Below are 13,516 nucleotides of genomic sequence, written 5' to 3'. Positions count from 1 at the left end.
ATGTTGCTGAGTTCATTTAGTATTGCTCATATGCATATTGTGGATCTGATCTGATCACCTGGGATTATATCAGGAAGAAAATAATAGAGACTAATTCTTGCCAGCTCTGAAAAGTGTTGACCATGGCGCTTTTTAAAAAGTTTCCTGAGGGTAAGAAGCAGTGAATCCATCTGGTATTGTCATTTCCTTTATGCTGTGACATCTAATTATCTGTCCCATTGCTTGTTGAGGACCTATTTGAGCTGTTTATGTCTTCTTGATTTAATTTCAGGAGATCAAATGTGCTTAGGAATTTATCCATCTCTTTCTGATTTTCTCTTTTAAAGGGGGGTGTAAGTTTACAGCCTATTTCTTCTTTAATGAATCTTTGCATTTTTTTAGCCTTTAAAGGATGCTTTTATTTATTTATTTAGTATGTGTATTACAAGAAACAAAACAGAAGAAGCCAAGAACAAAGTCACCCAGTTTCAAGCTCAACTTGATGTGTCCTAGATCCTACAAGAGTACATACATTTGGGTGACTGAGATTGCAGTGCATGTGTCCTGCTTTCCCCACTTTGTGAATATTCACCAGCTAAAATCCCATGCTGCATGAGAATGTTGATAACCAGGAATACACCAGGCCATCTCAGTCTGTCAGGCAGAATTGCAATCCTTTCTTCCTTGGAAACAAAAATTTTTCTGTATTCAATATCTTTTTTATCAAATACTGTAAGAGCTATACCGGCTTGTTCCTCATTTCCATTAGCTCTGTAGATATTTTCCCATCCTTTCTCTCTCACTTTGCCCGTATGTTTGCCTCAAGGGAGCCAACAATTTCCTCATTTATTTTAGAACATATTCCATTCTATCTCAAGGAGAATATCTATGGAGCTCCCTTCCCATGTCTAAGTGGAGTTGAAAGGGTTTCTTTCTAGTCCTTTCCTTGTTTGGTTTCATAATGGCCAGGAAATACTCTCACTTCTGCATTACCTAAATAATACAGCTCTGCCCTTCTTTAGTCATGTGGCCACATTCTAGTCTCATATTCATATTCACAGCTGTTCTTTCCACTATAAATTTTCGACTTAATATAGTTTATTTTAAAATTATAAGTCAAAAGGAAACTTTCAACCAAGATCAAATGGTGTCACATGGGGCTAAGTTTGCAATGGATTTCCAGCTAGTCTTTCAGAAGTTTACTGTAGATACAAAAAACTTAAAGAACTTATTTCTGTCCTTTGTCATCTCAAGACCTAGCACAGAAAATGGCATCGTTAGAGGATTTTCTTTGGGGTAAGCAGCTCTTTTATGACTCTTCAGGTATTTTAGAATTCATCCTACTATTAACCACAGGACAAACTGTCTTCTATTACAGAAGAAGTGTGTGTGTGTGTGTGTGTGTGTATGTGTGTGTGTGTGTGTGGGTGTGTGTGTGTGTGTGTGTGTGTGTTTATTTTGTATGTATTTTGACACCATAACAACATTCTAAGGAAACATTCTTAGGGCTGGAATAAAACAGGAGATCTGTAGGCTACTTAATCCCACATTTGTAAATATATAAAATGTATATGGTATGTATAATAATTTTCATTCAGCTCTTCACTTTCTCATAATAGCTTTCTTTGCTATCTTCTTCCATTTCATGCTATTTTATTTTTAGATTGCATTTGATACTAAAATTATATTTTAATAAATAAATGAAGTCATGTAGAAACCCAAGAATTAAAATGTACTGAAAATTTAAAGAGATGAATGTTAAACTGTGAAACTGAGAGGTAAATTCACTGTATTTACATACATGTAGTTTCAGAAAATAATTTCTTTTTAAAGTTACTAAGCCTGTATTATAGACATAAGACTTTATCTTTTAAGATATGGGTAAATACAAATGGAGATTTAGGGTCTCAGTCTCAAAGAGTATGACCTGTGCAGATAAGATTGGTCAGATCCAATTCCAAGGATAGGATAGGTTATTTTTGTCCAGGCCTCGTTGGAAGTGTGAATTGCTTTGGTTTATGTATCTCAGGACTCCCAGATGTGATCAGGTAACTCTATACACCATGATAGAGCAGAAGGATAATTTTTACTTGGAAATATTTCCCATAAACCATTTTTGAAATTTCAGATCTATTTTTTTATTTCTTAAGTGTTTTTTCCCCAAATTTTGATGTACATCTCAGTTATTATAATGGTTAGTGTTAACTGTCAAATTGAATAATCTGAAAGTTGGGTCTCTGGGAAACTGCCTTAATTTTGTTAACTGATTTGAGAAGATCTATCCATTCTGGATGACAGCATGGAATGATACAGAACTGTATTTCCAGAGAAAGGGGACTGAGAAACAGCACACACTCATTGTTCTCTGTTCTTGTGGATGGAGCCCGCTGCTTCAAGTTCCTGGTGCTTTCACTTCTTCCACCATAATACACTGTAATCTTAAACTTCATGCCAAAAAAGCCCCTTCTCCCATAAGTTATGTCCATCAGGAAGGTATATCAGGAAAAGAAAGCAACAAGACAAGAATCTAAAACAGGATTTTCTTAAGATTAACAAGTAAGCATTTTGAAAAATGTAAAATCATCTTTTAATGTTACAACATCATTGATCTCTTTGGTGTCCTGTGTCCTTTAAGCACATCATAGCACCAATTTTCTCCCCAAGTCAGTGTAGAACTGGGCCGTTTTTCCCTCTTTTTATTTCTTTCTTTCTTTCTTTATTAAAAATTTCCACCTCCTCTCATCCTCCTGTTTCTCTCCCCTTTCCCCTCTCCCTCCCCCTCGCTCTCCAGTGCTAAGAGAAGTCAGGGTGCCCTGCCCTGTGGAAAGTCCAAGGCCCCTCCTCCATCCATGACTAGGAAGGTGTGCATCCAAACAGACTAGGCCCCCAAAAAGCCAATATATGAAGTAGAATCAAAATCAAGTACATGAAGTGTCATTATCATTGGCTTCTCAGTCAGCCCTCATTGTCAGCCACATTCAGAGAGTTCGATTTGATCACATGTTTTTCTTTCCTACTGAGGTATAGTTACCTGCAGAGAGGTGCCACATTCTATTCGAATGATTCTTGTGCCAACCAGTGCCTAGCACAGGGCCTCTCAGGAAATCTAAAAATCCCTTTCCTGATTAACTAAGGAAGTGACAAGATCTCTGCACTGCATTTCACTTTATTGAATTTTGCAATTCTTAGGGACAAGGGGAGATGAGGTCAATGTCCTACTAGCATTATTTTAAAGATTTCTTTCTATTTCTACATATGTGTCTGTGTCTACATGTGTATGGACCTGTGTTTGGGTTCCAACAGAGGTCAGAAGAGAGCATCAGATCCCCTAGAGTTGGAGTTATTGGTGGTTGTAAGACACCTAATATGGGTGCTGGAAACCAAACTTGGGTCTTTTGGAAAAGCATCAAGTCTTAACCACTGAACAATTACTCTAGCCACCCTTGGTAGTGTTCACTACGGTTAACTTCAATTACTTAAAAAAAATGTATCCTGATTGAGTAAATGTCTTTATCAGGTTGGTCTGTGGACATGCCTGCGATGGATTGTTTGGATTGGCTTCATTTTACAGAGTCCTAGACTACCATGGGAAGTATAATCCCTAGGCAGATCATCCTGGATCGTATAAGAATGTTGAAGAGCATGAGCCAGCAAGCAAGCCAGAGTGAGCCAGCAAACAGTATCCTCAATGACTTAGGCTTCAAATTCCAGCCTTGAGCTCTTGCTCTGCTTAAGCTAAGAATTCCCCTTTCTCTCCAAGTTGCTTTGGTTAGAGCGTTTTATCAGGGCATCAAAATAAAATTAGGTAGTTAACAACAAAAAGTAGTGTTTCCTATTTAGCTAGATATTATATGAAAAGATGTATGATCAAGAGGGTTCAAGTCTCACCCATATCCACCCAATGCAAAAGAATATTTGAAGCTAAATCAAGTTTTTCTTGTCAGAGATTAAAGAGGGGAAACTTTCCTATTCTGCGTAGAAATGCTTCCTTTGAGCTTACCAGCAGATGTAAGGTAGGCTGGTCTGGGCAGAAGCAACACATTGACATCGTGAAGAAGAACTGATCCTATTGCCAGGAGTTGCACATAACTTAAAGAGAAACCAGGCTCTAGCCGGAAATAGCGTTGGGTATGTAAAAACTAATGGGCAGCAAAAGCAAATTTGAAAGTCATGCAATGAAATAAGTGATAAACAACCAAAGGATTGTTAAGGTAGAATTGCATTCTAGAGAGCTTAATAAAAGCCATGTCACCCATGAGTTCGAGACCTGACGTTGCTTTATTGATTAGGTATCAGATAGGTTTCCATGAAATGGCTTATTCTTCTCTCTCTCTCTCTCTCTCTCTCTCTCTCTCTCTCTCTCTCTCTCTCTCCATATGTGTGTGTGTGTGTGTGTGTGTATTTGTGTATTTTTTTTCTTTTTTCATGAGTGTTTTGCCTGAATGTATGTCTGTGCACCACATGTGAGACCAGAAGAGGACATCGTAATCCCTAGAACTAGTGTAGCTGATCCCTATAAATTGCCATAATACCTGGTCCTCTGTGTGAGCCATCAGTGCTCTTAACCATTGAGCAATCTCTGTAGCCTCCTTAACAAATACAATTTGCATCTAAAACAAGTCAGTGGCAACAAGGTTGAAAAATACAAATTTCGTCTAGGTAATTTAATTTGGGGTATACGAGCAGTCATATTGTGTTTGCAATGAGTCCTGGCTATGATCCACTTTAGCAAAAGTGCTCCTACAAGAGCTGAGAGCGCCAAGAACTTCAAACGCATTCACACATTTGTCATTCTTGTTAACAGCTTGCTTTCTTCCTGTGTGGACAGTGAGGCTGAGTTATGAGCTCAGGTAGAAGTTCACTCCATCAAACTTCCTTTCTCATCTTTTCTCCAATTGTAATACAACCTAACCTTTTTCTATCGTGTGCTGACACAATCACCAGAAACTAGCCAGTTTGCAAATCTTATAGCCGAAATATGCTAGCACCTGATCCACAGCTGCCTGCTCTGCAAGTTGCTCTCAGTAATAGTGGTGTTTCTACAGCAGTGTAGTGGATGAGACTCTCTTATTATCTCTCTCTCTCTTTCTCTCTCTCTCTCTCTCTCTGTTTCTCGGTATGTGTCTTTTTCTCTGTGTCTGTGTCTCTGCATCATCTCCCTCTCTGTCTCTCTCTGGGTCTCTTGGTCTCTCTCCTCCCCTTTTCTATCTCCTAGGAGTGTTTTGGTATATTACTATCAGCAAGAGGAAGACAGACACATTTCCGTGAGTTCTCATTGAGGAGCCTCTTACATCAAAATCTGTCCCCAGGTTAAGTCTCTGAAGCTCTTTAGCAGGGCAACTTGTAACAGTGCACCTTCCGGTCTGCTGACATGTTTACATCACACTGTATATCCTACCTTATAATCCTAAACCCTTCTTAGATTTTGTGTATAAGTGGAAAAAGAAACTGTGGGCAACGGATCCAGAAAGGTTGACAATTTGAGACAGTCAATCAATCTAAAAGAATGCTTTTCAGGAATATTGTTAAAAGTACTACTAAATACTGCTCTAACAAGTTCTAAAAACAGTAGAAAACAAAGACAATGAGTAAGCAGCAGCAAATCTTGATATCCAGATTCACAACTTCAAACTGAAATTCATTATTTACTGGATAGGATTCACTTTAAATGCAGAATACAAAGTAGAGTGAATGTCTTAAGGAAGCTGGAGTCTATTCACCTTTCACACAGGGTCCAGAAAAGGGGCTGTGTCTTCACAGTCTGCAGGTGATTCGGGCCTTCCGTTGCAGTCACAAGATTAGAGAAAGTTCTCAGGTTTGAGACTACCCAAAGTGTTATTGAAGCTATATCTGCTAAGTAGAAGTAGGAGAAGAAAAATGAGGAGGAGGAATAGGAGGAGGAGGAGGAGGAGGAGGAGACCAGAACATCTATGTTTGCACTTTTCAGTACCTTTGTGGAGATAGGGACCACTTGCTTCAACTGTCAGTGAGGCCACAGTACAAAGTGTTTAACTGATACCTCAAGTGAGATTTGGGGAGAAAAGTCTCCTAGATATCCACGGGAAAATCAACACTTCTGCAGGATTAAAGTGGGTGTTAAAATACTTGATAGATTGAAAGTTCAGGAAAGTTGTCAGAAAAGTAGATATCTGAGTGACAGAAGTAACTCAAGGACTGGAGAAATGATTCAGCTTTTAAGAACCCTTTGAGAGGACCCAAATTCTGTTACCAGCACCCACCCATATGTCAACTCATAATGCCTGTAATTCCAGCTCCAGGGAGTGTAATGCTAGTGGTCTTCCTTAAGACATGCATTCTCGTGCATATACCTACACAGGATAACTAAACAAATAAAAATAAATAATAAAAAGCAATAATTTGAAGAAAACTATCATGTATAAGAAAATGGCAACAAAAGCATCAAAACAAATATATATTATAATAAGACCAAGTAGTTGACCAACCATACTAAAATTCTAGTTACCAATAGTTTATAACAAGTATATTTAAGTTAGTAAGAAAAATTCTAAATTAAAATTATAAGCAAAGATACTCTGACCATGTACAAACAAAAGTATAGCTAGTGTTAGTTAGGCAAAGTAAAAATGAGGTAAAAACGTGAGAAGGGAGCATTAGGCCAGGATTAAATGTGCAACCCAAAGTCATAAACTTCTACAAATTTGAGAATATATTAACAAAATATAGACACTGTAAATATAAAACAACTGTGTAAAATTCAAATGTTATATAGGAAACTTAAGTAATTACATGTGTATAAATCTATTCATATTTATATATGACTCATCTGTGTAGAATATATTTTGTTCTTAAGATGTTGAAATATTTACAAAAGTTGTTAATTTATTTGGTCATCCAGTAATCCTTGATGAATGCAGACAGAGATGTGATCAGCCATTTTAATGCTAAATGACTAATGTTAGCTCATAAATAGAAGCAATGTTCTACAATGATTGTGATCAACTATAGATTAATCTCATTGTGACCTTGGAAAGTTGCTTATGTTCCATATCTGTTCAATTCCATATCATTTTCCTAATCTTAGGAAAATAATAATTTCTTTGCGTGTTTGAGTATGTGTGTGTGTGTGTACAGTGTGCTACTTATGTTGGTGAAGGTTAGACATGTGTGTGCAGCTGTACATGACATGCTTGAGTGTATGGATGGAAGAGGTCAGAGATCCACCTCAAGTATCTTCTTCAGGTGAAAAAAGGCCTATCACTTAGCCTGGCATTCAACAAGCCCATCTGACTGGCTGGCCAGTTAGCTCCAGGTAACTGCTGTTTCCACTGCACCTGAGGTTACAAGTGGGCTCCACTGTTACCGACATTTACTTGGGCACTGGGGATCCAAACTAAGATCCATATACTTGCACGTTAGGCAAGCATCCTGTTCCCCAATCACAAAAATAAAAGTTTCCACATCATAAAGCACTTTGGAAAAGTAAATGTTGCAGCATAAACCAAATGTCTCAGACCACTATAGTTAATAGTATACACAAATAATAATAGTATGAATATTTTAGCTCAAAACTTAAAAACTTTTTTTTGTTTGTTTGCTAAGAGTTGCTTTTATCACTTGACTTTTAAAACCAAAGGTCAATTGACAAGCTCTGTTCAGAGATACCCAACCTGTGTGCATCTTTTCTATCTAGTAGCATAAAGAGATGCGTTCACTCAGATTCTAATACATTTTCTCACTTATGATTACTATTTTGGAGGGTTATCTGAGAATGTGTTTTTTCCTTTAATTAAAATAGATTCTTTTTCCCATAATATGTTTTGATTACAGGTTATCCTTCCTCTACCCCTCCTAGATCCTCCCCACCTTCTCTTCCAACCATATCCACTCCATTTCTGTCTCTCTTTAGAAAAGAATGGACTTCAAATAGATAATAATAAAATATAACAAAATAAAATATAATGAGATAAAACAAAAACTATCACATTAAAGTTGGATAAGACAAATCAACAGAAGGAAAAGAGCCCAAGAAAAGACACAAGAATCAGATACCCACTCATTCACACTCTTAAGAATCATATAAACACACTGAACTGAAAGTCATAATCTATATTCAGAGGACCTGGTGCAGACCCATGCAGGCCCTGAATATACTGCTTCAGCCTCTGAATTCATGTGAGCTTTGATCGTGTTTATTTTAAGGGCCTTGTTCTCTTGCTGTTCTCCATACGCTCTGGCTATTACACTCTTTCAATCTCCTCTTCTGTAGGGATCCCTAAACTCTGACAGTAGGGAAAATGCATGCTTTTAAAAGATATTTGATTTAAAACAAAATAAAAAACTAAGTGGCATTAATTCAAAATAACTTATATTGCATTATTATTATTATTATTATTATTATTATTGCTGCTTTGTATGAGTGCACATGTGTAGAGGTGAGGACACAACTTGTTTGATTCAGTTTTCATCTCCTACCACGTGGGTCCCTGGGATTGACCTTGGTCATCAGGATTGGCTTTAAGTGCCTTAAACCTCTGAGCCATCTCACTTGTCCACAGCTCAAAATAATGTAAGGAGTGGAAGCTGGAGGCATAGTTCAATAATTTCCCTTAGGTGCAATCCCTGGGGGTGTATACATGTATGTACATGGAATGGGAAGGAAGAAGATGGGACGAGAGTGGGAGATATTGTGAATAGAGGGTGGCATAAAAGGCAGACAGAACACAGCAATAGGGAAAGAGAGAGAGATGATGATGAGTGAGGGAGACAGTGAGGGATGCTGGAAGAATCAGAGAAACAGCACGCTAAAATCAGAATACGGAAAACAGCTATACATACAAACAAGAAAAACACGTAGAATTATGTTCTTATTTCTGTGATCAAAGATCTGAATATTTATTTTAGAAATTAAAGACTTGGGGGCGTGGTGAGAAAACTTAAAATTTTCTGTAGCAAGAAGCCAGGTGTTTGTCATTTGGCGAGAGCTACACAGAACAGATTCCAATTTCATGTGAATGTTGTGGGTGCCATCCAGGAGAGTAGAGTGGAGAAAGTACTACTGATGATGTCTAAAGCCCTGGTAGAGGGCAGACATTAAAATAATGTGATTACAAATAAAGCCAGTGTGGTTGCTATTTGTTCTTATCAATTTGAGTTCACCTGTAATTAACAAAAATCCCAAACTAGAAGGATATACCTACAAGGAATTTTTGCTTAGTTTGATATGGGAAGATCCACTTCTAATACAGATTTTTGAAGTGAGAAAATACACCTTTAATTCAGATCTTTTGAAGTGGAAGACTCACGTCTAATCTGGTCCACACTATTTGCTGGAAGCCTATATAAGGACATGAAAGAAGGAAGCTTATTATATTTTCCTGCTTGCTCTTACTCTTCCTGGCATGCCCATTCTTCACTGGCCTTACAGCCTACTTCTTTAGGATCCCAGTGTATACTCAAGACCAGCTGAGACATCTATCCTAAAAGACTAAGCATCTATGTGATATGTAAAAGTCCAAGAGACCTTCCATGACAGTCATTGTTGGGTTAACTGGACCACAACCTGTAAAGCATTCTAATAAATCCTCTTCCTATACATATATAGAGAGATTCTGTAAGTTTAGTTATTCTAGGGAATCCTGCTTAAGACAGTCAGTCAATTAAGTAATGCTATTTTCTCCAGCGTGGTAACACAAAAATAATTAAACTTAAAGGTCGTTTGTTTTTTTGTTTGTTTTTTAAATGTATTTGAGGATCATAAGAAATGGGTACCAGAATGTAAAATGTGAACAATTGTCTAACATGTGATCAAGATGAGAGGAAGGTACTGAAACCAGCAGGAAAGTGATGAAAATTATATTAGAATTTATATTAAAGTATAATAACATAACAGAATGAGACAACATGAGTCAATAAGAAATCTATATGCTAAGTTTGACCTTTCAGCTATTACCTCACCAAGATATATCCCATTTCATATGCTGTGTTCACGATGGTGTGTTGGTACTTTTCCATCAGGAGGTGGGGTCTAGGTCTATTCCCCGTTGGAACTCAGCAAAATTTTGCAGTTGCCTCCTCCAGAACACTGCAGTGAATTATGTATCCTGATTCTGGAGGCTACACATGAGAGTCACTGCTATATTTTGTGTATCCTTGAGATTTGTCCCCTCTGATTTAATTCATGCACTCAAAAAGAGAGGAGATTAATTTTTATGGAACTATATTTCTCCTATCAAATAAATCACTGGGTGTAATATTGCCATTAGCAGACTTCTGTTTTACAAAACCTACATACAAACATAATATGATTTATAACCATGATGTAATCAATCCATTTTCAGAGAAGTAATGTCTGATATTAAGTCGTTTACTTAAATCTACAGAGATAATTTATAGTGTTTTAATTTCAGTTCATTGGGTTTTAGTAAACTGTATGCATTCTGAAAATAGAATCTGATTTCTCCATAATGTAAAATGAACATTAACAGAATGTAATAAAAAAGAGTAAATTACGAGGCAGTGGGAACACTGATGCCCCTCTTTCATTTGCCCCTCTCTTTTTGTTAATTTCTCGCCAAAGGTAATACTTTAAGTTTACTAAACATAGATATTAAAAGAGATCAGGGTAATACGCGTCACTCAATTTCAAGGAAGTTGTAGATTAAAGTGAGGAATAACTGACGATGTGGTGAATAGTTAGCTTCCTGTGGAGGATTTATGCTTCTCTGAAAGGACTCTTTTTCCACACTGTGGCTGGGTTTTGAAGAAATGGGGACATGCCACAGAAGTGACATAGTTTTTAGTCGTCTTGGGGTTTGAAACATTTGCAAACATGAGACATATCTGTCTCACATTTGAATGCATCTTGGATTTACAATATTTTCATGGGTTGTTTACGCCATTTCTCATTTTCTATGTCCTGAAATTATAAGAAATTGACTTAATGAGACATATTCACGAGTAGGGGCTACCCATGATCAAATGTCTTGGAAGACTGTTATATCCAGGAAGCACAGCTTAGAATTCTAGTCCTTGTGCAGAGAATGCATCATTTCCCCTGTTAATCGGTTTGCAAGCTTTTGTGGAAGCTTAATATCCTGGGTTCACACACTGAGGAGAACAATTGAATTCTAATATAATTAGGAAAGTTCACAGCTCAGAACAAATTGGTGAGGAAATGGTGACATCAGAAGCTGACTCTGACTGGTGGTGCTCTTAGGAAGCAAGAGCAGAAACAGAAACCTTATTTCGGAAATTTCAGTTGGAAAGTTGGTTGGAGTCAGCACTTCTGCCCTTCTCCCAGGTGAACAGCAAAGTTGTCCAACATGATAGTGTTCATCTTCCTGGGTAAGTGAGCTGGGCGCCTAGGCCTGAATTTATTGCAATATCAACTCTTGGTAAACTGAACGCTGTCCGATCTAGGTTAAGCTTATGAAAACAGCCATAAGAAATGCCAATTATATTACCAACGTATGCTTTGATGTTATTTACTGCTTTTGAGAAATGTTCATTTACCTGCAGTCATTTGTTTCCAACTCTATGGAAAATACAAAACAGGAGCATTTCATTGCTCCAGGACATTGCTCCTTCTTGTAAGTAAAATGGCCTAGATGATTTTGAACCACTTATTAAGATCTATTTTCTATATGTGCAAGAACCTTTGAAAAATACACCTATCCAGTATATACTCATAAGTTAAAGATGACAAAGTTTTATTTTTCTATTTAGCTTTAAAAGCAGATTCAAAGGAGAGAGAGAGAGAGAGAGAGAGAGAGAGAGAGAGAGAGAGAGAGAGAAACAGAGACAGAGAAACAGAGAGAGAGAGCAACATAAATTTTCCCTCTAATTTTCAACCTTAATAACCAGGATCAGCTGAGGTGAGCAAAGCTGCTGAACTCTGTATTAAATGCTCTGTCTTTTGAGTAACATTTATGGCCTATAGGTAAAATGTGGGCTCAAGTTTCTTGCATTGGGGCATTGTAAGAGGTTGGTCCAAATAATTTTCCCTTAATATAGAGCCCACAAAAATCTACTTGGTAGATACGTGATTGATGAAGATTAATATTTTCTTCAGGATATGTTAGCATTTATGTATTAATTTCAGAATGAGGGAATAATTATGATTATACTGGATATTAATAAATAAACTGGAATATTTTCTTTGCTATAACTATAGTTGTTGATGAATGGGTCTAAATAAGAGCCAGAAAATAATGTAAGCTATACCAAATTACATTAAAAAGAAAGGGAGAGCAAAATAAATCAATTTCAAGAAAATTAGCCGGGAAGTAAAGGATCATTTGTACATTTTCAATCTCTCCATGGAAATTCTTGTGTTGAGAGGCTTTGCTTCTTCTTCTTCCTATAATGTTTCCTTATTTCTTTATTAGTTTCTAGTATTTATAGCTTCGTTATATAGAAAACTCTAGTAGCTTCAAATTTGTAGCAAAGTATCAGATCACACAAACCATGTCCCTTCTTCCTCAAGGCTTCGGCTGAAAAGGCTATTGTCATTTGCTGTCATCTTTTATTTATTTATTTATTTATTTATTTATTTATTTATTTTGCTGTCATCTTTTACTTCCAAATTAACACAGAAACTAGGTTGTGTGAGAAAAGGAAATTGCTGTTTATGACTGAATATTTCTCTATACATCCCAGCTCTTGTTCTGTATTATATAATTACGTGTTATGATAAAACAAAGTCCTGTTGCCCAAAACTATAGGAGAAATGATGAATTTGTTAATGAACTGTATACATCCTTAAGAGGGTAATAATATACTTTACAACATTCTTTGTCTTACTACTTTTAACATGACTTTTTTTTATTTTAACATCGTAGAATTTTTAACAAATCCCATTTCAAATATCAAGCTGTAAATCATAGCCAGGAATAGGCAGAATATGGGAAGAGAAAGCTGGGCTTTGAATTCTTCTGGGTCAAATTATTGAGATGATTTCTTTAGTCCATTAGGTACATCATTTAAGGATAGAAAATGGTGCAAAATTCAAGTGGAATACTCAAAAAGTAGTTAAAAAGGAGAAAGACATAAAACACATTTGGGGACGAGATCACATAGGATCACTACAAAGAGGACCTGGGGAGGGTGACATGCAGGCAAATATGAGTTTCCTAACTGAGTTGGTCATATGTGCCAACATGACTGCAATATCAGCTTTGGGGACTCTGAGCTAAACACATGAGCCTACCCTCTTAGTGTAGAAACTCAGGAAGAATTATATGGGGCCCAATTAGTTTTCTTGGATTCTTAGAAAACGAGGGTTGCAAAGAGGTAACACAAAAGAAATTTACTTTATACGTTATAACACTATATTGCCACAGAGAATCACAATTAATCCCCTCTTGTGAAATAGGTAGACGCCTTGACTCAAGCAAAGCTTGTAGTTCACATATCTGACTCTACTCAAATTCTTATATTTTTGCATTTATTGAAAAGGCAAGTATCTGTTTTACATGTTTGATAAAAGAAATTGATTTAATTGTAAAATACCTAAATTAGGATTGCTATTTTCTTGATTGCTTTCCGAAAACTTTCC

The 13,516-nt window shown here is 36.7% G+C and overlaps 1 protein-coding gene across 2 annotated transcripts in view; it reads left to right on the top strand.

Annotated features, from left to right (window-relative positions):
- The first annotated feature begins 11,282 nt into the window (after positions 1–11,282).
- Gfral (GDNF family receptor alpha like) overlaps positions 11,283–13,516 on the top strand; it is a 49,427-nt gene continuing 47,193 nt past the window's right edge. For both annotated transcript variants that reach the window (XM_048424109.3, XM_085688527.2), the window contains exon 1: positions 11,283–11,304. In XM_048424109.3, coding sequence (XP_048280066.3) covers positions 11,283–11,304 — 22 coding nt within the window. The remainder of the gene's footprint in view (positions 11,305–13,516) is intronic.

The sequence above is a fragment of the Myodes glareolus genome, chromosome 4 (assembly GCF_982192425.1).
Source record: "Myodes glareolus chromosome 4, mMyoGla1.1, whole genome shotgun sequence".
Classification (NCBI taxonomy): Eukaryota; Metazoa; Chordata; class Mammalia; order Rodentia; family Cricetidae; genus Myodes; species Myodes glareolus.
This window is presented reverse-complemented; position numbering and strand designations above follow the sequence as displayed.